Here is a 24402-nt window from a genome sequence, read left to right as displayed (position 1 = left end):
GGTATCAGGCAATGCTGGCCATGTAAAATAAGTTTGGGAGTTCCTTCTCTTTAATTTTTGGATAGTTTGAGAAAGACCGTCACTGACTCTTCTTTAAATATTTGGTAGAATTTGCGACAATGTGGATGGAACTAGAGAGTATTATGCTTAGTGAAATAAGTCAATTGGAGAAAGACAACTATCACATGATCTCCCTGTTATGAGGAAGTGGTGATGCAACGTGAAGGGGTTTGGGAGGTAGGAAAAGAATAAATGAAACAAGATGGGATCAGGAGGGAGACAAACCATAAGAGACTCTTAATGTCACAAAACAAACTAAGGGTTGCTGTGGGTGAGGGAGGGAGAGGATGGTGGGGTTATGGACATTGGGGAGGGTATGTGCTATGGTGAGTGCTGTGAAGTGTGTAAACCTGGCAATTCACAGGCCTGTACCCCTGGGGCTAATAATATATCATATGTTTATAAAAAAATAAAAAAAATTATAATAAATATTTGGTAGAATTCATTAGTGAAAGTATCTGGTCCTATACGTTTCTGTGTTGGGAGGTAGGAAGTGTGTGTGTGTGTGTGTGTGTGTGTGTGTGTTGGGACGTTTTGATTACTGATTCAATCTCCTTACGTGATACTTGTCTGCTCAGATTTTCAAATTCTTCACATTTTTTTGAACAGCTCTTAGTTTCATTGATCTTTTTAGTTATTTTTCTTGTCTCTATTTCATCTATTTTTAAATTTGGGCTTAGTTCTTTCTCTAGTGCCTTGACCTGTAAATTGAGGTGGTTGATGTTTTCTTGTGTTTTGATGTAGGTATTTGTGAATTTTTCCTGTAGCAGTACCCTTTGATTCCCTTCTCATCTTATGTGTATCTGTTGCAGATTTTTTGTTTTTATAAACTTCCCTCTTAGAACTACTCTTGCAGCGTCCCATAGCTTTTTTTTTTTTAAAGATTTTATTTATTTGACACTCAGAGATCACAAGTAGGCAGAGAGGTAAGCAGAGAGAGAGGAGGAAGCAGGCTCCCCGCTGAGCAGAGAGCCTGATGCGGGACTCGATCCCAGGACCCTGAGACCATGACCTGAGCCGAAGGCAGAGGCTTTAACCCACTGAGCCACTCAGGCGCCCCAACGTCCCATAGCTTTTGATATGTTGTGCTTCTATTCCTATTTGTTTCAAGATACTTCTTGATTTTTCTTTTGATTTCTTCTTGGTCTATATTCAGGAGCATGTTTTGTAGTTTCCATATATTTGTTGTATTTCTAGCTTTCCTCCTGTTATTTATTAATTTCTGGTTCCATACCACTATAGTCAGAAAAGATACTTGGGTTTTTTTCAATCTTTTAAAATTTGCTAAGACTTTTTTTTTTTTTTTTTTAATGACCTACATGTGATGTATTCTGGAAAATGTTCTGTATGGACTTGAGAAGAATGTGTATTCTGCTGCTGTTAGTTGGCCTGTTTATACGTGTTAGGTCCATTTGGTCTAAAGTATAGTTCAAGTGCAGTGCTTTCTCACCGGTTTTCTATCTAGATGATCTTGTGTTGGTAGGTAGGGTACTGAATTTCCTTTCTATTATTGTGTTATCTGTTTTTTCCTTCAAATCTGTTAGAATTTGCTTAATGTAATTCAGGTGCTCTAAAGTTGGGTGCATATAGTTGATGATTTTTGTATCTTGATGAATTGACCCCCTTATCATTCACTATGCAGTGACCATCTTTGTCACTTTAACTGTTTTTTGGCTTAATGTCAGTTTTGTCTGGTATTAGTATAACTACCCATGTTCTTTTGGCTTCTGTTTGCATGGGGTAGCTTTTGCCATTCCTTTGATTTTATGTGTGTCCTTAGAGCTGAGGTGAGTCCCTGGTAGCATATAATAGGGTATTATTTTTTTTAATCTTGGCAGTAAGTCTGCCTTTTGATTGGAGAATTTGGTCCATTAACATTTACAGTAATTATTGGCGGTTAAGGACTTATGAATGCCACTTTATTATCTTCTGGCTGTATATAGTTCCATTTTCCTTTTCCTCTTGTTGCCTCCCTGTGTAAATAAGAGATTTTGGTATCAGTATACTTTGATTCCCTTCTTATCTTATGTGTATCTGTTGTAGCTTTTTGTTTTGGAGTTCCCATGAGGTTTACATAACAAATCTTATAGCTATCAGTGTATTTTATGCTAATAATAATTTGATTGCATATTTTAAAAATCTATCCTTTTCTCCCCCATTTTATATTTTTGATGACACTATTTACATTGTTAATGGTGTATCCATTAACAAACTGTCAAAGCTATACCTAGGTTTCATACCTTTGGCTTTTAATCTTTAGGTGAATCTTTACCTAGCACAATGCCATATTAACAGTGTTAAGGTATTCTAAGTCTGACTCTACACCAGTGTGTCATATATTTCTATGTTTTCAAGCTACTAATTAGTGTCCTTTTGTTTCAGCTTGAGGAAATCCTTTTAGCATTTTTTTAATTTTTAAAAAAATTCTATTTAAAGTGGGCTCATTACTATTTTATGATCCAATATAAAATAAATACTATTTATTTTAACTTGGAAAGGAGCTCAACATAGGGCTTGAACTCACAACACTGAGATCAAGGCCCAAGCTGAGATCAAGTCAAACACTTAATCGACTAAGCCACCCAGGCACCCCCCACTTTGAGCATTTCTTGTGTAGTTTAGTGGCAAAAGCTTAGCAGCTTTTATTAGGGGAAGATTTTATTATTTATTTTTATATGTGTATTATTATTATTGTATGTTTATTGTTATTTAGCATTTCTTATAATGTAGTTTACTGGCAAGAGTTTAGCAGGTTTTGTTTTTTAGGGAAAAATTTTATTATTTCACTTTCATTTCTGATGGACAGCTTTGCTGGGTAAAGTATTTCGGCTGGCAGTTTTTCTCTCAGCACTTTAAATTTATCATCCCACTCTCTCTTTGCCTGTAAGTTGTCGGATGAGAAATCCTCTAAGAGCCTTATGGGGGTTTCCTTGTGTGAGAGAATTTTTTTTTTTTCTCTTCTAGCTTTTAAAATTCTGTCTTTGATTTTTAGACCATTTCATTATTATATATCTTGGAGAACATTTTGGGTTGAAGGTTTATGGTGACCAAGCTTCATGAACTTGGATATCTAGTTCTCTTCCCATGTCTGAGAAATTCCCAGTCATTATTTCTTTAAATAAGCTTTTCATTCCTTTCTCCCTCTCTTCTGGGACTTTAGTAATATGTACATTGTTTCTTTTGATTGTGCCTTTTCATTATTTTTTTCTAATTGTTTAAATTCAACTGATCTGCCTTCTTGCTCACTGCCTCTCTCTTCTGTTCAACTACGCTGTTGAAACTATTGAATTCTACAGTTCATTGTATTCTTCAGCCCCCAAATTTGGTTCTTTTCTCTTTGTTTAGCTGCTCCTTTTGTTCTTGTATGGTTTCCCTCATACTGTTGAATCACTTATGTGTTCTCTTGTAGCTCTGAGCATTTGTACTACAATTATTTTGAATCCTGTGATGGGCAATACCTGCATCTCTGTTTCTTTGGGTCCCGTTACTGGACTCCCCTTTGGTAGAGACATGTTTCCCTCACGTCTTCCAGACTTTATGGATTGCTTTTGGTTAGAGAAGACTTTCACTTGCAGATGGGGGAGCGCGGATCGCCTCGTGACCAGGTCTAGTGGTGCGGGGCAACAGGTGCAGGAGTGTGCAGTAGCAGTAGGTTCAGTTGGGGCATGATGGCTCTCTGGCTCAAGCCACTGGGGTCCACACTGTTGGTAACAGTGTTCTTGGTGATCACTGCAGGTGTCTGCAGCACCTGTAAGGGCTATTGGGCTTCTCAGCCTCTAGAACCAGTTAGTAGCTAGGGACCAGAGCAGGCAGCATTAGTGGCTAGGGCCAGTGGTGTTCACACTCGACTGTGAGGGGCCAGCTATAGGCCCCTTGGTAGTGGCAGAGGTCACTTGCTGATAAAGTTGTCGTGATGGGGGCAGGGCAGGTAGCAAGGGCTAGGGCCAACTGGGGGCTCCCTGGCATTGGCAGAGGACCCGAGTGTCTGTGTGCTGCCCTAGAACTTGACCCTCTACCCCTGGGTGTGCATATTGCAGTGGAGGTCGGGGACAGGTGTCAGGCTGCAGAAAAGGAGGTGGAGGGCATGCAGGCCCTTGGCCAGAGGGACTCATTCTAGCTGCAAGTGGGCATGGTGGTGCTGGCCAGTAACGGAAGGCAGGGCTCCCCGGGGGCTGTGCTGGGGGCATGCACACTGGAGGAGCTAGTTACAGGTGGCCGTGCTGATGCTGGCCTGCACCGGAAGGCGGGCTTAGTAGTCCTGGAAGAGCGTCAGCTTCCTGGTTCTGATAGTGGAATGACAGTTATGTCAATGTTAACTGTCGGGAAGGTGGGTGCAGGATATATGGAAACGATGATTTCTGCAGCTTTTCTGTAAGTTAGAAGTAAGTTCAAAGTAAAGTTTAAAAAAAGCTTAAAAGGGGGAGTGGGGCGGGGCGGGAGGGTAGTTTACAGTGAAACCAATTAGTACAACTGTGATTTTGATTTTCTTCCCCAGCTGCCTTCAGCTGCTTTGGTAGAGAGTGAGCAGGCAGATGATGTCAGGAAGTGACTGAAGTCTAAGCATTCTCTAAAGCTGGGTGAGCTCCTGTCAGTCTGGGTCGTCTGGAAGCAGAAGCAGATGGGAGTTGGGAGTGCAGATGATTCCTTGCAGGAGGGAAGGGGCGTAGCCCAGCTGTGTGCAGTCATTGGCTGGGGGCTGGCTGAGAAGAGCGTGTCCTCAGCTCACACCCTGTGACAGCTGGGGCCCAGGGCTCACCTCTCCCACACTGGGCTCAGCGGTGTCTGCGGTGTGAGGGCGCGAGTCCACGGGTCCCTGAGGAGCCCCTCTCCTTAATGTTCCAGGCACCTCTCCGGAACCCCCTTTCTGTGGAGGACAGGAAAACACAACCGGTTTCCTGGGTCCCATGCCTAGGTGGTGCTTTGACCCCTGCCGAGCGACTGGCCGGGCACATGAGAGCAGGCCGGGGCCACCGGGCTGGCGGAGAGTTCCAAACGAAAACTCCTCTTCGAGGCAGGTGCCAGGCAGCATCAGCTTAAAAGCAGGCTCCAGGCTAGCGGAGGGCGCCCATGGGAGCGAGCCTGGACATCGCGATGAATTGATTGTAAGCAGCTGCAGCTGTGATCAGACTATTTTTAGCCACGGGACTCAAGCAGCTTTCAAAACCTGCTAATAGGAGCCTCACTGGAGCCAGCGAGTAAAACCAGCACAAAATTTTAGCTTTTAATCTAACTGACAGCAGGAATGTGCTCCGTTACGAGCTGGCTTAAAAGGCAAATCCAAGGAAGAGAGCGCTTGCCACTGCCAAGTTTAAGATAAGTTTTCACACCTGTCATTTTTGAAACGAACTCATTCAGTAAATCTGTCCTCTGCTGCGGCTCGCTCAGTATTGGGTGTGCATTTTGGGTAGACCGAGTCGCTATCCTCAGAGCCTGTTTAGCAGTAACTCGCCCTCTGCCCCCGCCGGTATATCCTGCGGGCCCTGCGGCAGCGCCTGCGAGGGCCGGCCCCATCCACGCCGGCTGCAGTGACGGGCCAGGCTGGCCGAGCTGGGCCCCGGATCGCCCCCTGCCTCCTGCAGGGACCCGGGCAGCCCAGGAAGGGAAGCCTCAGGAGCAGCTGTGGGCGAGGCTGGTGAGCTGTGGCCGCAGCTTCCTTGACCAAGCCTCAAAGTAGGTAAAGGGGATCTCGGGCAGGAAGAGGCCTGTGAGGGGAAGGGACAGGAGTCGCATCTGGGGGCGGGGCCAGGGGACGACTGGCGGCAAACATGACAGAGTCTGGAGTACACAGGAAAAGCCAGTCCATCTTTACTGTAGTGAGTGCAGGATACAAATAGTTTACAACAACCTCTAGCATTTTCTTAACCATTTGATAAAAAGTTCACTATAATATTTATTGTATAATGAAGAAAGAACAACACATTCAGGGAAAAATTGAGATTAACTTATTTTTCTTAAAAGGTTCATCTCAAGGATGGCAACAAAGTCCAGCTTGTGCCGCCAAACGGTTTTACATGATCAAACCGTGTACAGCTTCTTGTGTGAACTGTTGACTACAAACATTTACCAAATACATAAATCTCTTTTTAAAAAAGCCATTTTAAATATAGCAAAGCAGTGTCTTCTTGCACAGCAAAGTGAAGAAAGTTTCTACAGAGAAATAAAAGTTTTACATTTGTAAAATCTTTTTCACATTCTAATCATCTAGCTTCTTATGATCCAATGCCAGGAGTTTTCTGGTTCCTTATTTACTATGTATTTCTTGTGCGCATGATGGTTAATACAGAAAATAGGTTAATGCTTTATTAGTTGTCCTTACAGTTAAACGAAATGGTAAAACATATATTGTTCTTTTCGAACAAACCCGATTTAGTCTTTAACACAGTGGACATAATTAGGGCTCAAAAGATGGACCATCTGCAGACATACAATGGTGACTCTCACTCAAAGCAGGACGGTTTGCGCACTGAGGGAAGGGGAAGGACAGCTGTTGGAAACTGTACTTGAGCCAGTGCGGCGTCCTCTAAGCCTTTTTTTTTTTTTTTTTTGGTCTTTTAGTAATAAAATACTTCATCTGAAGGATAAAATTTTCTGGTAATGGTGTCATACAAAACACACGAGTCTAAAACGGTAAGAAAACTCAGTTCTAAAGAAACACCATTCGTCATTCGTGTCTTCCCCACTCTGAGTTGGTTTCCACCAGGAGATGTGCATGTGTATGTGGTGTTTGTATATGGAGTCTGGGTGAGGGTGTCTGTCAAGTCCACACGCTCCAGGTCACACTGGGCAGACAGGAAAAGGGTTAACAGTCAAATATTCACTTTCTGAAAACGGAATACATTGTTACTTGGTCAGTGTAATTGAAATACAAACTCCGAGCCTCGTGTAATAGTATTTTAGAAAACAGTAGTTGTACTGATTATAAACCTGCATAGAAAGAAAGACTATTGAGATACAGTCAGAAAAGCCATCTCATAAGGCACACAAGAAAATAGACAGTAAATGCGAATGTGGTAACTCCTATTCCAATGTACAGCAGAAGTTCATGAACGTGCATGAAGAGTAAGGGAAGAATCACTTAACACTTTCAAAGCTATAAATGGTTTACAAAGTGGTAAGGATTATCTTGGAAATTCAGTGTCGGGAGACTGTCTTGTCTCAATCAGGTGTGACCTTAGGAAGAAACGTCCTGGTATGCAGTTCAGTAAAGTAAGTACGTTTGAAAGAGAAACTAATCCTTTCTGAACAAGAGCCCAAGGGCCATCCTGCTGAGAGGAGACAGCATGTCACCGTCCCTTTTTTTGGCCTCTCAAAATTTACTACCTGAACTGTTACTAAAACCGAATTCCATTTTGTAGCTGTGAACACCACAGGTTTCCCCTGTACCTAATACCTATGTGTCAGTCAGGAAGTCTGGCTGATGATTTGTCACAAATAGCATATGAGGAAAATGTCAGAAGCAAGGCAATTTAGGGGGAAAAGCAAAACCTAAGTAAAAAATTGTAGGTAGCTGCTCAACATTAAGTTTAAAATACAAAATAGCAGCAGTTTTTAAACCCTTATTTTGAGTTTCTCAGGAAAGGGAGTATTTAAAAATCTACGATGAAAGATATACAGGACTTTGAATTTTGTTTGTGGCACAAGCCCAGGAAACGGACGAACCTGCCCTCCAGCCCCGCTGTCTCGGTAAGAGGGAGGCCGCGCTCGGAGGCGGAGCGGGGCGCGGCCCGGGTTTCAGGAGGACGGCGCGCCGTGCCAGCCAGCGGTGTGCCCGTGAGAGAATTTCTCCCCACACCGAAGTGCCATTTCGATGCACAGAGAGCTCAGAATGGTAGTATTTTGTAACCAGCTGCATCATTCTATTTTAGAGGGGCCAGGAAGAAAGATCCCTTTCCCCACAAGTATTTTTCCCTAATCATTTACCACTTATAAAACCTTTGTGCTGGGCTCCTATTTTGCCATGTTCTCTAATATTAAATTAAGTCAGCTTTTTCTACTATATTTTTTTCCTCACAAAAGGCAAGTTTTAAATAATGCCTTAAATCTGTTACAACACATTTTATATTTATGCAAGATGAACTTAACACCAGTTTTTTTTTGCCACTTTGCTATTTATGTACACATATAAAATATATTATGGTATTCAACCCATACAGCACAAAGATTACAACGTAACATCACACATTCACCACGAGTGAGAGGAGAAACCCCTTTATATAATCTTCTGAAAAGACTGGGCTAATAATTAAAATCCAAAGTACAGTATATTTAACAAAATAGTAAATATTAAACAGTGAATACTTAATAAAGATCTCACCTTTTCCCCCCAAATTGGCGGCAATCCACAAAAATATACTTTTTAATCTGGTGACCATACAATACATAGGTACTTACATCAAAGGTGATAATATATTTAAGATGCTATATACACAAAAGAGTTTGGCTCGACTTTTAATTTACATATAGAATAATAAGTGTTCATGGCTTTTTTTCCCAAGGTTCTGCTTGCAAGATATTTTTGTTTTTTTCCCCTCTTAACATAAATCTAAAAAGTTAAAACAAGATAAAGCTATTCTCTTTAAAAAAAAGTTACAACATACAGCTTTGGCTTATATAAATAATTCATAGCAGAATGTGTTCAAAAGTAGTGAATACAATTTTATATATAGTCATCAATTCATAAGGGTGTTTTCTTTCATATAAAATATACATGAGCTAAAATCAGTTTCTTTAAGATATGAATGTAAAAAGAAACTTCTGACATAGTCCAATTATAGCTTAATATATTAATTTATTTTGTTAATGCTCTATATTTCTAGGCTAGTATTTTCTGAATATCTCATGCGTGTTTTCTACTCTCTCTCTTTTTTATTAGCTAAAGATCACTTCTTTGACCCAATACATTTTTTTGCACGTGCAAAACAGTTATGTGTGGGGCTTTTTTGTTTTGTTTTAAAATATCAACAGCCCTTCCCATGCACCCCTCTGCAACAGAGACCCATGCCAGGCTGGGTAATTAATATAAATGACATTTTATGTACAGTATTGCTTTCTTGGTTCCTGCTTTTCTACTGCTCTGTTCTACAAAGCATTTTTCTTAAGTAACTACAGTCACTGCACAGTTAAATAAAACAAGTAGGGGCCCTCTAGGTTTCTGCAAGCTAGTGTGGGAGAATTATATATGGGTACACGTTTCTCTGCAAAAACTGGTTATCTTATGAAACAAGTAGTCCAAGGAAGTGCCAGACTAGAATCTGCCTACAGGGCGCTTTGTTTGCCACGGGACGTACATCTGCAGATCTACGAGGCAGGTAAGTGCCCGATTCTGTATGTAACACACACGCACACACACACACACACACACACACTCACACCCACATACATATATATATATAAAGGGATATATATGTATGTATGTACATATAAATATAGTTAACTCATGTCCTTATTTACCGATGTAGATATGTAGGGCAGTTCACTGCGGGATCACAAAGTACGAATACCAGCCCAGGAGCCTTAGGTCACCCATGCGTCCATCCTCATTCGCTTGACGGAAGGGCTTTCTCTGTCCTCCGTGGTGGGGGGTCGGCCAAGCACGATTGGAGAATGGAAGTCGCCCCGTGGATCCTCCCGGTCACTCCCATCATAGGAGCTGCTCGAGCTGCTCAGACTGTCCACAGGGGAGCGCCCCATTTCCTGCCAGGGCTGGGGGGGCTGGGGGGGCTGTGGCGGCCGCCAGTGGTGGCTGCTGCTGCTGGAAGCCTGATGGGGTCATTCGATCCCGGGGAAGTGAAATTGGTTCTGACTTAATGTTGGTGTTTTGGTTGGTATTAATGGATAAATTCGAACCCTGAGATAACTGCCCTCCAGCACTGAAGGAAAGACAAGATGTTAGAGGGTTGGTGAGTGCATCTGTGTGACCGGAGTGATACTGCAGCCTCCACCCAACAGAGCCTGTCCAAATGCCCAGACTGGTTTTAATGACCTCTCCATGGGAGGAAAACAAAACCGGGGTGGCTAGTTCTCCTGCCCAAGCCCTTGGTCCTTCTGCAGATAAAGGAGCCGAAACTGTGTGTCCGCTGCTGTGCGTGGACCAGAACGGGAGAGGAAGCCTTTGGCTTCCCCTCTGCTCCAGCCCTGGGAGAGGCACCGCTCACTGCTTGCACAGTACCTGCAAGGCCGTCACCTGACCCTGTCTTCCAGGGGAGGGCACCGCCTCAGACAGGCCACTCAGAGTAGCAGAGCCTGCATACAGGCTTCTCCCCCGAGCTGAGCGACCCTTTCAGCTCATGGTGTGTTCATTTAGGATGAACAGACCCCCAAGGGCCAATGGGTGAAGAAATGCAAGGAAAACCACCTTGGCTTTCTCCACGGACAGGACGGGAGGAACAGTAGGGGGTGGGCATCTTGTGTGTGGAGCCAGCTAGCTACTGGGTTTCATGTGGATGATCCCAGCCCACTGCCCACACCGTCCCTCACCGAGAAGAGTTCAACGCAGAGAACATTCGTTCTGGGCAGGGTGAGGGGACAGGCGTGAGAAAAGCTTACGGTGGGGCCCAGGGGTATCCAAAAGCCCTAGTAGCAGGGAGAATGTGGGGGCCGCCTGTGCCTCAGTACCCCTTGGTCACCATCTCCAGAGAAGAGAAGCCTTGCCTCCCGAATCTCTTCAGGGAATGCCTAGTTTGAGCAGGACCCAAGCTATTATCCAGAAGCACGTAAAGGAAATATTTTCTCCAAACACTTGTACCACATAAAGAAGAAGTCGTCCTAGGACCGTCATGTGACAGTCAACAGCACCAAAGACTGTAACTGATAGAAAAATAAAGTGCAAGGGCCGGGAGGAGAGATTTGGAGACAATTTCCCGTTACTCACACCAGAGAGCAGAGGGTGGCTTGTCCTAAATGGTGCTGCTGCCAGGCTGACATCTGTCCCAGAGACAGCATGCCCGGGGAGTTGAAGCCCTGCAGGGCGGACAGGTCTGGGCAAGTCAGTGAGTAATCTAGAACAAAGAGAGAAGTATCACTCGTGTGAGAGAGAGAAGGCCCAAGCACAAGCCGGTTACCCCAGCTGCAAGAAGCCAGGTACTTCCTAACTAAAACACACACGTCCACACCGACAACAGTTTTTCTTTCGGCAGGTCCTAGCTGCATTTGCTTGTCTGGGATTATCTCGATAAAGTCAGCCTCAACTCTGTGCTACGTGTTTACAGTCTCCTGTCTCACAAAAGGTTGAGATCCTTTCTCCAGACTTGTAAATAGAAATAATGGCAGGGCCATTGCTAAGGGACGTGCGCACGCAGCGGTCGCCTGACACGTGCGCACCGCTACCCCCTGGGAAAAGCAGCGACAGACCGGATGGAGCCTAGAGCAGCAGCTCTTCTCTTCCCGAGAAGAGGGGAGCAGGAAGGACACAGCAGCCCTCCTCGTGTGGGGCCAGCTCGGCGGCCAAGTGAAGGACGCCGGCACACAGCGGGTGAGCAGTGGTCGCTCGCGGCCGGGGCTGTCTGAGATCGCTGACTGCGCGCAACACAGCTTCAAGTTCATGAAAAAACTTATGTGTGACAAGAGTGTAACAGAGAATGTGGCTCATTTCCTCAGAAAGGCTCAGTCATAATCACTCTGGCCAAGACCCAGGACATTAGGTATCGTTCACACGTCGAGCTATTTCAGTTCTTCATTAACACTTGTTTTTTCCATTTACTTTCAAAGAGAGGTGGCAAAAACCCTTCTACTTTTAACTGTTTTTTCCCGTCTCAAGGGAGGTATTTAAGGAAGCCCATCTTCCTAGTGCATTAACATTCATAAAAAAAGGGACTCAGAGGAAAGAACGTAGCTGCTTCTTGGGATCCTGCCGGCCTCCACACTCTGCTCCCGCCACGCTCTCCGACCGCCTCAGCCACTCCCCGCCGAGGTGCGCAGGGGTCCCGCATGCACACCGGTGCCCCCTGCAGCCCCCAGCTCTCGACCTCTAGGTCCACCCAGCTACCTCCTTGGTATGTTCATTTGGATGTCTCTCCAAACCCCTCAAATCTGACACCCGACTGGAATCGTCTCCTCCAAACCTGCTCCTTATCTTAATAAATGGCACCGATATTCACCTCGGTCGTGCCAGAAACCTGTGGGTGTTCTTGATACTTCTCTCCGACTTCCAGCGCCAACCACCAAGGCCCGTCAGTTCTCTGTGTTGTCTCTCAAACCTGCCTGTTTCACCAGCTTTCCTGCCACCGCTCTCCTCTAAGCCATCAGGATCCACTACCTGGGCCACCATGCGAGCCTCCGGACGGTCTCCTAGCACGCAGCCTTGCCCCAGGAACACTAGCCAAAGTGATCTTTAACAAATGGGCTCACGATACCTCTCTGCCTACACTTTCTGGCTTCCCTGTGCTCTCAACATCCAAAATCTTCAACATGGCCTAGAAATTGTGACGTACCTCTACAGTTTCCACCCTTCACACCCTGCGCCATCCCGATCCCGCCGTGCTCCCTTCTCCCCGGAACAATCTCCCTGCCCCGCCCCGCTGAGTCACGGGTGCCCCTCTAGCGAGGCTTCTCGTAGCTCTTAACACGACTGTGGTACCTGATTCTCACAGCGGTCTGTCCCAAGTTCCGCTGTGAACCGTACACTCCCGCGTGCCCAGCCCCACAGCTGCCACCCAGCGAGTGTTCAGCAGGCGTGTGCTGAATGGACACACGAGCAGGGCTGCGGAGGGACCTTATGAGGGGCATGACAGGACAAAGCACCGGGGCTCTTCCACATAAAAACTTGCACTTTTGGAAATGTTGATCCCACCTTCATCCCTTTCCTGATCATTTGGCACGAGTCTGACTCTGCACAGAAAGGCAGCTGCCAAACTACAGAAAGATGAAGGTGGACGTGTTTAAAAAGGGCAACGAGACAGAGTAAAAATAATGTTTTTTAAGATTAAGCTTCACACATGCTCTGAAAATGAGCACAGAGACTGAGTCACAGTTAAAAGAAGGAATGAGACTGAGGCCAAGTCTCAGTTTTTATGTTTTGGTAATTCCTTCTGGATTTTTAAAAAACAACTTCATGCTAATCCAACAGCATTTCTTAAGCACGCACAGTGGCACAGGGACATATCCTGGAAAACCCGTCATGAAAGCTCAAGAAACTGCTCTCGCTCCGAACCAGTTCAAGTGCCACCTTCCCCGCTGGAGCGCTTCTGAACCTTTCAGGTCGTGCTTTCCCCCTTCTTTCCTCACGCTCTCAGGTCTCAGAGCACAAACTACTAACCTCAGCCGCTTTGACCTCAGCTCCGGCCTGTATCCCGAGCTGGCACGAACCTGGGACAAAAGCTCTGTCCCTGGCATATGGGCGTGCCTACAGCTGGCGATCACCACCAGGACACAGAATTTCTATGAACATGTTATCTCTCGCTTCACTCTAAATTTGCACTTAATAGGTTTGGGCATTTTTTTCATATTGATTGTTAGAAAAGGTAGTGGACATTCTCCTAAGAGGCTTTCTTTTTTCAACAAAACCTTTTAAAATTCTGTTTTAAATGAACTACACAGCATTAAAGTGACAAGCAAATGTATCAATGGCTGCAGGGAGCGTCAGACAGCAGTGTGAAAGCACCGTGTTAAAGCATTTACTCTGAAGGCTAAAATTAGATGGTTTTTATTACAGTCTGCTTATAAGAATCCTGAAAGGATGAATACCCTGCACTGCAGTCTGAAAGCTGACAAGGTATCGCTTAACTATTTCCTTCTTTCCTTCTTCCTTTGAAGCATCAGGTGTTTGGCTCAGCGGGTAAGAAGGCGAAACCACACCTGCCAACCTTCTGCCTCTCCCCAGAACGGCTGATCTGGAAGAAACCTGCCACGTGCCGGGCCTCTGTGGACAGCCCGCGTGGCCCACGGCACCTCTCCGGTCACTCAGCAGTGCTGACTTTGCCTTACAGACCCCCGCAATAGGTGTTGTAAGATGAAACGTCTAAGTAAACATAAATGAGTGAGAAGCTCCTCTCAGAAGGGAGGAATGACTGACTGGCTCTGAGGAGAAACAAGAAATGTCCTGGTTTTGCTCCTGAGGCACAAGGGACAGAAACTAAAAAAGGTAGGTACACAGAGGAATACACCAGCTGCCCGGCGCAGCCATGCACGTGTCCCCTTCCGGAGTCCCGAGTCCAGGCGGAGGCCGTGCTCCCCCCAGCAGGTCAACACCTGCCAGCCTGGAGGACTGCAGCGAGACGCACCAGAGAAAATGCCAAGCGGCGCTCTCGTCCTGTCTGGTCACAGATTCTGGGAACAGCTCTCTGTTTCTTTGTCAGGGTAAGTAAAAGCGGACACTGGGAAATCATTCCACAATGTATTTTTTTGTACGTTTTTCAAAGCTAACCTTTGTCTTTTAATATGCCCAAATGTGACTCTAAAGAACTGGAGATGATTGATTTCAATCAATATACTTGTAAAAAAAAGAAAATCACAAAAGCACATGGTGATCACCAAACAAAGAAGTACGAGCCACAGAAGGCAAGAGAGCAGGCTTAACCAGTGTTGTAGGCGGTCGGCATGGCTGAGTACACGAGTCCCTGCAGAGGCAAGCTCAGGGTGGTCACAGACACGACTGGGGTAGCTAGAGGCTGAGTGGTGTGAGAACTGCTTATCCTTTGGGTATTCTGTGAGAGAGTAGAAAAAAGGGTCATTATTTGAGTATTTATATTCAGCCTTAGTATTTTAAAAATAACATTCAATTTAAAAGTGACATTTTTCACAGTTTTATGATGTGAATGTCATTATGTCTTAAAGCAGTGATGATGTGAAAAAAAACCTTAGAAATACTAATGTGAACTAAATATTTAATTTCAAGGGACATAGTTTTACATTAATTATTCATTTTCCCTTGTCTTTCATAGTGTTTATCGGTGGCAAGGATATATCCTTAAAACAGAAACCTGCACTCTGGGTGAGAATGCTTTGATGTGTTACCATAAATGAGGACTTGCTGGCACTAAAATACCACCAGGCTGCCCCAAATCAAACATCTAGGTTTTCGAGCTGAGGAGAGCCAAAAGTCTTTTGTATCCTGAGAGTGTAAGTAAGTTTAGGGATCGAAACCACTTGCACCGGCAGCATTCCCATGTTAGCGTGCTGTGAGGTCCTGGCTTCCTATAGTACAGTTTGCTTCCAGTTTTCCTGCCCTGCGCTCCTACAGTTGCTACACCCACACCCCCACACCCCATGCCCCCCACACCCCCCGGTGCCCCACGCCCATACAAGCTCAGCCTCCCCTACTGTCACCCCCCCCCCCCAGTGACCTATTTCTTGGCAGCAGGTTCCAATACACATCCCTGCTCAGGCTCCCGACACTTCTGAAAGGAGAGGCTTTGCGTGGAGAGCTTGTAACTAGCGCACTTCTCATGAGACGGCGAATGGGGCAACACTAAATGCTCGCTGACCGACTCCATCTACACCATATCCTATCTGTACCGGGAGTGAAAAAACCCAACTACTGAATAATCAAGTCAGCCTGACATGGCCACTCTACGTTTCGGGGGTGACAGCACTTTCTCACGACAGGGGCTTCCGGGAATGCTCCAAAAGCAGGCTCAGATAAAGAGAACAGACTCCATGATCCATGGGTTCAGCACCCAAGAAGGCCAAAGCACAACTAGCCCAGGGCTTTTAATATAGAGACATCACCTACGTTTTTCTCCCCAATTCCCGACTTCCTAAGGTTGGGGGGGGGGAATCATTTCACTTTTCTGAACCTCTCTGTTTGCACAGTAGGGAAGACAGTGATCTTTGTGCTGCCGGCCTTGGGTACTACTGGGAAGCTCTAATGAGCCAAGAGGTGGGAAGTGCTCTGGTGACTGGAGTACCACCCAGATGTAAGACAGTATCCTTAAATGACTCTCCTGAGAAACCCTCTGGCCCACATTTCTATGTCACTTCAGATCCACAGGTGAGACCCCTGGAGCTACCACAAAGCGAGGTTGTTTAGAACAGCAAGGCTTCTCAAGGCATCTCAGCAGCCCGGCTCTCACCATGAGAGTCTTTCTTCACCTTGTGGTTTTCAAAGATTTAGAAATTTATCTTTGAGATTCTGTAACTGGGGAGTGAACTTTAAGTGGGTGGAAGTCAGTGTATGGTAAGTGGGAACACATGTTCATCTCAGCATCAAGTTAATAATTTTAATGAGTTTTTGAGGTAGAGATATACTTTGGACTTAATCTGGAAACTCAGAGTCAGACAGTAGGCGAAAGAACACAGCATGACCCAGTTTGGCCTAACTCTATCCATGCCAGGGCTTCAACTCCATGGCAATCTCCGGGCATGACCTCAAGAAGAGGTGGTGTGTATGTGTGTGTGTGTGTGTGTGTGTGTGTAACGGTGAATGCCAATATATCGGCAGGATGCATCAAAGCTCCGAATCTCCAAGGCATTGATTTTTCTGAGTAAGAGACTTGTGGGACCACTAGAGGGCAACATACTGCTACAGAATTGAAAGGAAACACTTGTGACAACTAACTTCTTAAGAGTAAACAGTCGAAGACAAATCATTTTATCTTTAATTATAAACTTCCATTTTCTAATTATTACCATATCACTAAATAAAGTATTTCCCCAGAAGAAAGTCTAAATCTGCACATGATATAATCCAACACCACAGTTGATGGCACACTAGTATATTTTAGTTTACTAAATACAAAACCACATCTCAAACTGTGAGTGATCACGAAGTTAAAGAATGATCTCTTAGTTTAAGGACAGAACACAGACAACCTTATCTAAAAAGACAGAAACTGTGCAAAACACACCAGCATGTGTATATATGTAATAATAAAATATAAATAAAACCAACAGATGCCTTCCCCCCATGCTCTGATGCAATCTGAACCCTTGTCCATGCTACAAACTAAACATTTTGAAGTTTTTCTCCCTTAAGGTCACTAATTAGCAACTGACAGAATTTATATGATTTCTGTGAATTTTGGGTTTTAGTTCCCAAAGAAGAGATAAAAGTTATTTTTAGTCAAATTTATTTTCTAGAAGAGAAGCCAATAGAAATCATTTATTTTAGAAAAAAGAAATCATTTATTTTAGAAAAACTTTTAACAACAGAGTATGTCCTGATACAAAAAGGTAAATTTGTGTATATTAAATTACAGACATTCCTTTTAGCAAACAGGGAATCCCCCTTATGGTTCAGATCATCTCATGCAGTATGAAATAATTCCAACTCTGAAAAAAGTGACCTCACCAAAAATGATGTAATCTTTTTGAAAGAAAGAGAAATAACACAAGACCATGTGTTACAATCTGAGGAACTTTGAGGGTGAAGTCATTTTCTAAAAATATGTTAATAATTTGGGGAACTATATAAGGTATTTTATATCCTTCCTTAAAAAAAAAATCTTTAGCAAGTGTCTTGTGATCATTGACAGCTATTGTTTTTAAAGGCTCTGTTCCAATGTTCCCTCCAACAAACAAAATGGGTCAAGATATACAACTATAAGCAGAAAAACGGGATGGACTCAGTAGTACTAGATTGGTTCCGTTATTAAAAGTGCTTGGATAGTGTTTAATAACAGCAAGAAAAACTGTGTAACAAAGGGAACACTGGTTAGATATAAACACTTAAGAGAATTCGTACTTTCCAGATCTTTTGCAACTCCCTTCAAGCAGAAACGCACACTCACCAATTGGAGTCACCAACTCCAATTCTTCTTCCTCCGACTGCACTCAGCACATGAGAGGGATACGGGAGTTACTAAGACTGTTGATACTCAAAAATAAAATATTTCCTTAGAAAAACACGTTATTCGGACACTAGCAGTTGCTTGGAACTCTAAAGAGATGATTAAATATAAGCAGTGAATACAAATATAAATTATTTATCGTATCTCCACTAGTAGCTGCTTTCAGAAGAAAGATTCTTCGGATTCTTGCAGGCCAGGCTTTAAAGCTGCCCCCCTCCCTGGCTTCGTCCACTCCTGTGTCGGCCTCACCCACATACCGCCGGGCTACCGCCACTGTGTTTAAACAGAGTTCCTCATCATGACACCAGTTTATACTTGAAACCCTGAGAGTACTTCGTCCTCGCATCCGTAGCCCACCTGGTCACACACGTCCATTATTTATCTCCTAGTTGTATGCTTTTTGGTCAGCAGGAATTATTTTGTTTTCTAATTTCCCACCGCAGCTAGCATAGTGTTACAAAACAAGAAGAACTCCAACAGTAGTTCATAACAGTCTTGGATAACATGGATTTGGATGCAAATACAGCTTTCGTGTGTATAATTTCGCTGCGGAAAAACAGTAACATGTATGAAGCTAATGAGACTGGAAGAGAACTGAACTGATAAATCACGTCCAGAAAAGAGATGAAGGACACATATTTGCTCTTCTCCTAAGCATTCAGAAAATACTAACATGCTAGAAATAATCTGCTAGCTAGTGCTTTCTTATTTTACTTGAAGGAGTCAAGTTTCTCTGTCAATCTACGGAAGTCTTTGTAAGCATCAGTGATGGAGGAGACCCGGATCCAAAAGCCAGCCAACCTGCAAACAAACGGTAACACAGGCAGGCTGGTTGCCAACTCTGAAAAACAAGCGCCCAGCCTACAGCTGCTGTCTCAAATGTGGGCGAGAGGCCCTTCAGCGGCAGAGTTACACAGATCTTCACAGGCCTCCAACCACAGGACCCGCATGCAAATACCGCAGGTAAGTGCTGTGTGGTTTCCACTTGCACCTGCCAGGCCAAGGGTGTAAAATAGTTTATATGGCAAATTCTGAGTCTTCTAAGAGCTGCTTCATGATCTCTGAAAGAAAGCCCAGACAGAGATAGTTCTGACCAGCAGCTGAAGTCCTCCATGCAGGTCTGCCCTTACCTTCTGCAGTTGACTGAGCCTTAAATGAAACTTTCTGTAGCCTCTCTGAAAGACAGGGGCAGGTGTTCGACATCCTGTTCCTAAACGGTGAGCCAAATGACTACCCTGAATGCCCACATGTTTTTCTTTTCGGGGTTACCTGTTACACCTGTGTGTATCTTTAACTCGGTATCCTGCAATAATTTTACCCCTAGAGAGCGGCTGTGAAGAGAGCGCACCATCACAGCACACACCCCAGCACCACCCCACCCGGGTCTGCCTCTCAAAGAAGCACGAGACAACTGTCAAACTGACAGAGGAACCAGCAATAACTGAGGCTACAGGACTTCACCTGGATTTCACCCGTCTTTCATTGATGTCCTTTTTCTACTCCAGGACTGGATGCTGCATCCCACATGCCCTTACCGGTCACATACCCTTCGTCTCCTCTGGTCTGTGACCGCTCCCTCCATCTTTCCTCATTTTGCATGACCTTAAAAACTGCAGAGTAGGGGCGCCTGGGTGGCTCAGTGGGTTAAGCCGCTGCCTTTGGCTCAGGTCATGATCTCGGGGTCCTGGGATTGAGTCCCGCATCGGGCTCTCTGCTCAGCAGGGAGTCTGCTTCTCTCTCTTTCTCTCTGCCTGCCTCTCAGTCTACTTGTGATTTCTCTCTGTCAAATAAATAAATAAAATCTTTGGATAAAAAAAAAAACTGCAGAGTACTGGGTGGATATCTCATGGAACGTCCTGTAATTTGGGTCTTAAATTTTCTTGGATAGAGAGCATGGATTTTTGGAAGAGTACCAAAGAGGTGATGTGACCCTCTTAGCACATACCAGAAGGTATGTCAGTTCATTATTGGTGATGTTAAACTCGATTGCTGGTGAAAGTCGCGTCTTTGAGGACTCCCTACTACAAAATTACTATTGTTCCCTTTGTCAGTTATTTGGGGAGAGACATTTTGAGGCTATGCAAACACCCTGTTTTTCCTTAAACTTTCACTCACTCATTTTAGCATCCATTGACCCTGTCTGGCCATGATCTCTGTACTGTGGTAATGACAGTGATGATTTGCTATTTCTCTCATTCTTTCTACATGTAATAATTAGAACTCTTCTCTAAGGAAGAGCTGTTTCTTTCATCATTTTTATCAATAACAGACTTGGTATTTTGTATTCCTTGGGTACTAATCCAATACTATTGTTACTTATTTTGTTGCTTAAATTGTTCTAGTTTGGGCCACTGGAGCTCTTCAGAGAGGCTGGTTCCTGTAAGCATTTCACCTGCACTTCCTTATCCTCTGGCACCTCCGACTCATCCTGTATTTTCATTGCTCCCACTCTATAATCAATCATTTCTCCAAGGAATCCTGATTCCTTTTATTGGAGAATGTTTAGAAACGAAGATCTGAGTACTAGGTGTGTTCAGTTATCAGGTGCCATTACCTGAAGGGTCTATCGGTAGAGCTAGGAAATATATGAGGTACACTATTCACGTGTATATACATTGATATTTCTCTATCTATGTTAAGAAAGTAAGTTCATACTGAAACTTCCAACAATAGCCCAGAAACACAGTGTTCACTGTAGCCTTCCTTCCCCAACCCCAACCACCTTGCTTATTTGTAAGTCACCCCCCCCCCGAACAATGAAAAACCTGGCTTTATCTACAATGTATTCACTGTTTGAGTGTTGTCTAACAAATGTACCCTCTTGAGCACAACGACTTCCTCATTTTTTTGTTTTCTCTATCTAGAGTTAAAACCGTTTCCAAAGTTACTGAGAGCTCCTTCCCCGTCCCCTTCCGGATCATCCTGTCACAGACTTGTACTACAGCCATATTCATGTGTCACAGTCTGTATTCCATCTGCAGTTCCCCTGGAATCCTGGTTGATTTTTAACCGCATATAGTAAAACCACTCTTTGTACAGTTTTATGAGTTTTAACAGAGGCATAGACTCATATGTACACCCACCAGCACAGGATCACTGAAGAGTTCCATCGCCTCAAAAATTCACCTCACATACCCTTTGCAGTCAACTCCTCTCTCCATCCCTGGCAACTACTGATCTGTTTTGCATTTTGCAGAATGAAATATAAATAGAATCAAATGCTATGTAGTCTTTTGGATCCAGCTTCTTTCACTTAGCAAAACTCATTTAAGATCATCTATACTGCTGTGAATAAGTGGCTCGTCCCTTTTTTTTTGCTGAGCAGTACTCTTTGGATGTACCACAGTGTGTATATGCATCGATTCTTCTGTTGGAAGGACATCTAGGTTGTTCTCAGTTTTTGGCAACTGTGAAAAATACAGATTTCTATAAGCACAGTTCTCCGAGAGGACTGTTGGGTTGTATGACAAGTATATATTTAACTTTGTAAGACGTTGTTGTTCTGTTTTCCCAAGTGGTGTGTGACTTTGCTCTAAGCATGAATATACGAGAGTTCTTGTTGCTCTGCATCCTTGTCAGAACTTGGCATTTTAGAATGCTGGGTTTTTGTTTTAAGTAGCCCTCATCGGGCCTTGAACTCGCCTTGAACTCTGATATCAGCGGGTCTTGAACTCTGATATCAAAACCTGAGCTGAAATCAAGAGCTGGACACTTAACCGACTGAGCCAACCAGGCACCCGAGTAAAGCTGACCCATGATGTTACATTTTTTCAGGTGTGCAACACAGCAGTTCCCCAACTCCATACAGTATGCTGTGCTCACAAGTGTAGCTTTTCCATCTGTCCCCATACAATGCTATCACAGTACCACTGATTTTATTTTTTAAATCTTAGCCATCCTAATAGATGTACAGTTGTATTATCATAGAAGCAGGTAGGTCCTTTACGAGTATGTGATTTGCAAACAGTTTCTCCTCATCTGTAGGCTGTCTTTTTATTCTCTGGGTAGGACCTTTTACAGAGTAAAACTTTTTGATAGTGAAACTATTTTGATAGCATCAATATATCAGAATTTTCTTTATGGATCGTGTTTTTGGTGTATTGTTTCTTCCAAAATTTTCTTCTAAAAGTTTCAGAGTTTTGTATTTTATGCTTGAGTCTATGATGCGTTTTTAGTTAATTTTTGAATAAGGTATGATTTGTATTTTGAGGTTTTATTTTTGCATATGGATGGTGAACTGTTCCAGGAGAGTCAGTTGGACCAGCTATCCTTTCTCGGCTGAACTGCTTTACTGCCTTTGTCAAAATACAACAGAATATATCTGTGTAGGTCTATTTTCTGGGCTCTCTGTTTTGTCCACTGGCGCCCACCTTTCTGCCAGTACCTCTTTCATTCTTGATATTGATAACCTGTGCCTTCTCTTTTAATTTGGTCAGCTTGGCCAGAAGTTTAGCAATCAAAAAACTAGGCTTTGTTTGATTGCTTTTCTCTATTGCTTTCATTTTAAATTTCATTTATTTCTGAATTTTTTCTTTTGATTGCTTTGGGTTAAGTTTTTGCTCTTCTTTCTTGAGTTTATGAGTTTTAACAAAAGTTTACTGATTTAGTACCTTCTCTTTTCTAATATAAACATCAAATGCTGTAAGTTTCCCTCTCTCATATACATACATATACACACACATACACACATACATATTTTATAATTTCTCCTAAGATTTCCTCTTTGACCCAGAGATTATTTAAAAGTGTGTTAATTTCTCAATATATAAGGATTTTTCCTTTCTGTTATGATTTCATTATGATCATAGAATATAATCTAGTTGATTTTAACTCTTTGATATTTGTTGAGATTTACTTTATGGCACAGGTAATGGTCTATCTTGGTGAATGTTCCAAGGGCCCTTAAGAAAAATGTTATGCTCTGCTGTTGTGAAGTGTCCCATAAAAGTCTATTAGAGTACTGGTGAGGCTGGTTGAGTATTGCTCAGGTTGTCCAGATCTGTACAGATTTTTCTGCCTGCTTGTTCTGCCGATTACGGAGAGAAGAATGTTTAAGTTTCCAGCTACAGTTGTGGATTTTTCTATTTCACCTTTTAGTTCCATCAGTTTTTGGCTTACAAATTTTGAAGGCAGGCTGTTACATGTGTATACATTAAAGATACTTATTTCTTGGAAAATGGACTGTGTGAAGTCCTTCTTTATTCTTGATAATATTCCTTATTTTGAAGCCCATATTGTCTAAAATTAATATTGCTACACTAGCCTTTTTGTGGTTAACATTTGCATAGTATGTTTTCTCTATCTGCTAACTTTTCTGCCTTTATATTTAAAGTAGGGTTTCTATAGACTGTGTATAGTATGACCTTCCTTTTTTTAAAATTAATTAATTTTTAAAATAAACATATAAAGGGGGTGCCTGGGTGGCTCAGTGAGTTAAAGCCTCTGTCTTCGGCTCAGGTCATGATCTCAGCGACCTGGGATCAAGCCCCGCATTGGCTTCTCTGCTCAGCAGGGAGCCTGCTTCCTCCTCTCTGCCTGCCTCTTGGCCTACTTGTGATCTCTGTCTGTCAAATAAATAAATAAAATCTTTAAAAATAAATACACATATGATGTGTTTTTATCCCCAGGGGTACAGGTCTATGAATCGCCATGACCTTCCTTTTCTTAAACAATCTGACATTTTGTCTTTTAACTGATGTTTACGACCACATTCAGTGTGATTACTTGTATGGTTGGATTACAATCTACAATGTTGTTAGCTGTATTTATTTGCCTCATTGTCTCTTTGTTGTATTTTCCTGTTTTCTCCCATATCTTGGGCTATTCGAGCATTTTTTAATAATTCCATTTTATCTCCTCTATTGACTTTTTATACCTCTTTCATAAATTGTTTTCTGTAGTTGCACTAGGTTTTATAACATACATCTTTAGTTAACTAGAGTTTACCGTCAAGTAGATATCATATTAGGTGTAGAGTAAGGGCTTCGAACAGTGTGTTTACAACTTTGCTTCCTGTCTTTTGTTGTCCTACACTTTATTTCTACATGTATTATAAGCACCAAATTCATTCCCGCTATTTTTGCTTTAGAAAGTAGTGATCTTTTAGAACAATGAAAAAGAGAGATGCCTGGATTCCGGTTTCTAATACCAGTCTCCAATAATAAGGAACCTGGTTCCTTAGAGAAATGACTGATTCTGGAACTGGGGCAGGGAATATACAAGATGAGCCTGGAACACTTCATCGTAACTGAAAAATTTTAAAGTAACCTTCATTATCCCCTCCCTGCCAAAAATAACCCCACAAGGATGAGGGTGTATTTTCAGAGGAACTGGAACCAAGTGAAAAGTCCTCGACAGCTAAAGCTGGAATATGAGCAACAGAATGAAACAGTATTGGTAGAACTATATGTTAGCAGAATTTAGTAGTATAAATATCCATGTCTGTATTAAAGTAAATCATTAAATAATAAAAGCAAACAGATAAATCACCTGTTCAGAAGAACTCCAAATAATTTATGTAGATATTCTGCCCTCAAGGAGGTAGAGCCCAATTCCCCACTCCTTAAGTATGGACCTTGCATAGGACTTCTTTCCAAAGAGGACAGTACGCAAAGGAAGA

At 43.2% G+C, this 24402-nt stretch overlaps 1 protein-coding gene and 1 long non-coding RNA gene across 2 annotated transcripts in view; one reads left to right on the top strand and one right to left on the bottom strand.

Moving 5' to 3' along the window:
- Nucleotides 1-9573: 9573 nt before the first annotated feature.
- The window catches only part of LOC309867645 (myocyte-specific enhancer factor 2A-like), a gene marked incomplete at both ends in the record, with an annotated part of 115624 nt that continues 100795 nt past the window's right edge, over nucleotides 9574-24402 (bottom strand). The window contains 3 exon segments of the mRNA XM_082736704.1: nucleotides 9574-9796; nucleotides 9798-9929; nucleotides 10931-11057. Coding sequence (XP_082592830.1) covers nucleotides 9574-9796; nucleotides 9798-9929; nucleotides 10931-11057 — 482 coding nt within the window.
- Nucleotides 15785-19187, top strand: LOC309867657. The gene is made up of 3 exons (XR_014313291.1): nucleotides 15785-15985; nucleotides 18504-18746; nucleotides 19108-19187. It is a non-coding gene; the product is annotated as an uncharacterized lncRNA (long non-coding RNA).

The sequence above is a fragment of the Mustela nivalis genome (assembly GCF_964662115.1).
Source record: "Mustela nivalis genome assembly, chromosome: 6".
Lineage (NCBI taxonomy): Eukaryota > Metazoa > Chordata > Mammalia > Carnivora > Mustelidae > Mustela > Mustela nivalis.
Note: the sequence above shows the minus strand (reverse complement) of the source record. Positions and strands in the feature narration are given on the sequence as shown.